The sequence below is a fragment of the Anneissia japonica genome, unplaced genomic scaffold (assembly GCF_011630105.1).
Source record: "Anneissia japonica isolate Jap-2015-1 unplaced genomic scaffold, ASM1163010v1 scaffold22630_len2021_cov164, whole genome shotgun sequence".
NCBI classification, from domain to species: domain Eukaryota; kingdom Metazoa; phylum Echinodermata; class Crinoidea; order Comatulida; family Comatulidae; genus Anneissia; species Anneissia japonica.
The window spans coordinates 1-2,030 of record NW_022694196.1 but is presented as its reverse complement, the minus strand read 5'-3'; the positions used below and the strand labels follow the sequence as shown (position 1 = coordinate 2,030).

The 2,030-nt window shown below is 43.0% G+C and overlaps 1 protein-coding gene across 1 annotated transcript; it reads left to right on the top strand.

Annotated features, from left to right (window-relative positions):
- Nucleotides 1-157: 157 nt before the first annotated feature.
- On the top strand, nucleotides 158-1,957 carry LOC117100969 (the record flags this gene model as incomplete). The annotated part of the gene is made up of 1 exon (XM_033240805.1): nucleotides 158-1,957. A coding segment is annotated over one exon (1,800 nt), but the record flags the coding sequence as incomplete, so codon positions are not given.
- Nucleotides 1,958-2,030: the final 73 nt, after the last annotated feature.

Genomic DNA, 2,030 nt, shown 5'->3' with positions numbered 1-2,030 from the left:
AGGCAAAGGAGGAGAGACGACCGAAGCTTCAAAGCTAAGGCAGAGGAGTTGAAAACATCGATCCAATCAGACCACCCGCCAGAGTTGTTGAAGGATTTATATAAAGAGTTCGAGGAAACTTTCAAAAATTTGAAAGTGATACATGAGAAAATATTAGACCTGACAGACCAGGATAAAGAAGAAGATGAGGATAAGTGGATGCAACCACGTAGAGAACTCCATAGTGGTATCCGGTTACTTCTTTACCAACATAAGCAAAAAGAGGAACTTTCAGCAAAGGAGTCTCAGGACGACCAAGAAAAAAGTACGAAAAAATCTGAATTGCATAAAATAGAATTAAAGAAAATGGAGCTACCGAAGTTCACTGGAGATATTAAAACATACACGAGATTTAAGACGGACTTCAAGAAGTTCGTAGAGAAGGCAACTCATCCAGAACAATTGTCATTTAGACTCAGATCCTGCTTAGGAAATGAGGTTAACAAAGTAGTGCAGGCAGCAGAGGACGACTATGAGCAAATGTGGACTTTGTTAGACGAGAAGTATGGCGACAGACACAAGTTGGTAAATGCTCTCATTGGAGATATCTTAAAGCAGAAGCCGTTGAAAGAGGGAGAGGATAGCCAAATAATTCAATTCATCGAACTAATTTTGGCTTGCCACCGCAACCTAAAGCGGATAGCCATCGAGCACGAAATGAACAACGCCCGAGTTATCTCCGAAATCGAGAGTAGATTACCGGAAGAACAGAGGAGAAGGTGGGTCAGGCTGATCCATGATCCACAAGGAAAGGATAAAGTGGAGAAAGACGGGAAACTAAAAACTCTCTTAGACTTTCTGGAAGAGGAGAGTAAGAGTCTGAGATACATGATGTCAGGCTTGCAATGGGCTGCACCACGACCGAAGGTGCACAGCAGCACAGTCAATTTTGTGTCGACAGGGAAAATGCCAGACGAAAGCTGCTTGATACACGAGGATGGTAAACATACAACGCAGGATTGTAGAATGTTCAAGTCTATGACCGTTTATGACAGAATCGAACTAATGAAACAAAAAAGAGCCTGCTTCAGATGTCTAAAAATAGGACATCAAGTGAAATTCTGTAAGTTGGGACGTTGCGGTAAAGAGGGTTGTACTAGGAAACATCACCCATTGATACATTACGCACCGAGAAATGGAGAAGTCGTTAATGCGACGCAACAAAGCAACCCTACGACAATTCCAAACTCATCGGGGAGTGGCAGAATGGCGAATGCAGCACAACAGAATAGTTCTATTACGCATTCTCCATGTATTTTGATGGCCAAAGAGTTACAAACGTGCAGAGGAGAAGGGATCACCACCATGTTCGATTCCGCTTGTACATCCTCTGCCATCCTATCCGAGGTGGCTGAAAGACTAAAATTAAAAAGGAAGCCGCTAACAATTTCTATCACTAAGTTTGGTGGTGAGACCGAGTGTATCGACACGTACAGTTATATCCTACCATTGAAGACGAGAGAAGCAGACATTAGAATAGAGGTATTTGGTATGCCGCACATCACCAATAACCTAATACAACAAGACACTGCAAGAATGGCAAGTATGTTGGGAGTTGACAAACGTCAAGTAGAACGACCTACTGGGGCAGTAGAATTACTCATTGGGGCTGATAATGCAAATCTGTTCCCGAGTGTTCTAAAGACCGTAGATGAGCTTGCTTTGTGTGAAGGGCCATTCGGCAAGATGATCTTCGGAAAACACTCCATGTGCAGAAGTGAATCAAACTCAATCAACTTAACGCAGATTAAACAACAACTTGATTTTGACTTTTTAGATATCGAGAGCATTGGTGTTAGATGCAGTCCAAGGTGTGGAGGCTGTAAATGTGGCAATTGCCCCCTAGGAGCTAAGAGATACACCTTAAGAGAAGAAAGGGAACTAAACTTAATTGACGAAGGGTTAACGCACGAGGATGGTAGGTGACATGCACGCTACCCATGGATCAAAGACCCACACCAATTGCCAGATAACAGACCTGTAGCAGAAGT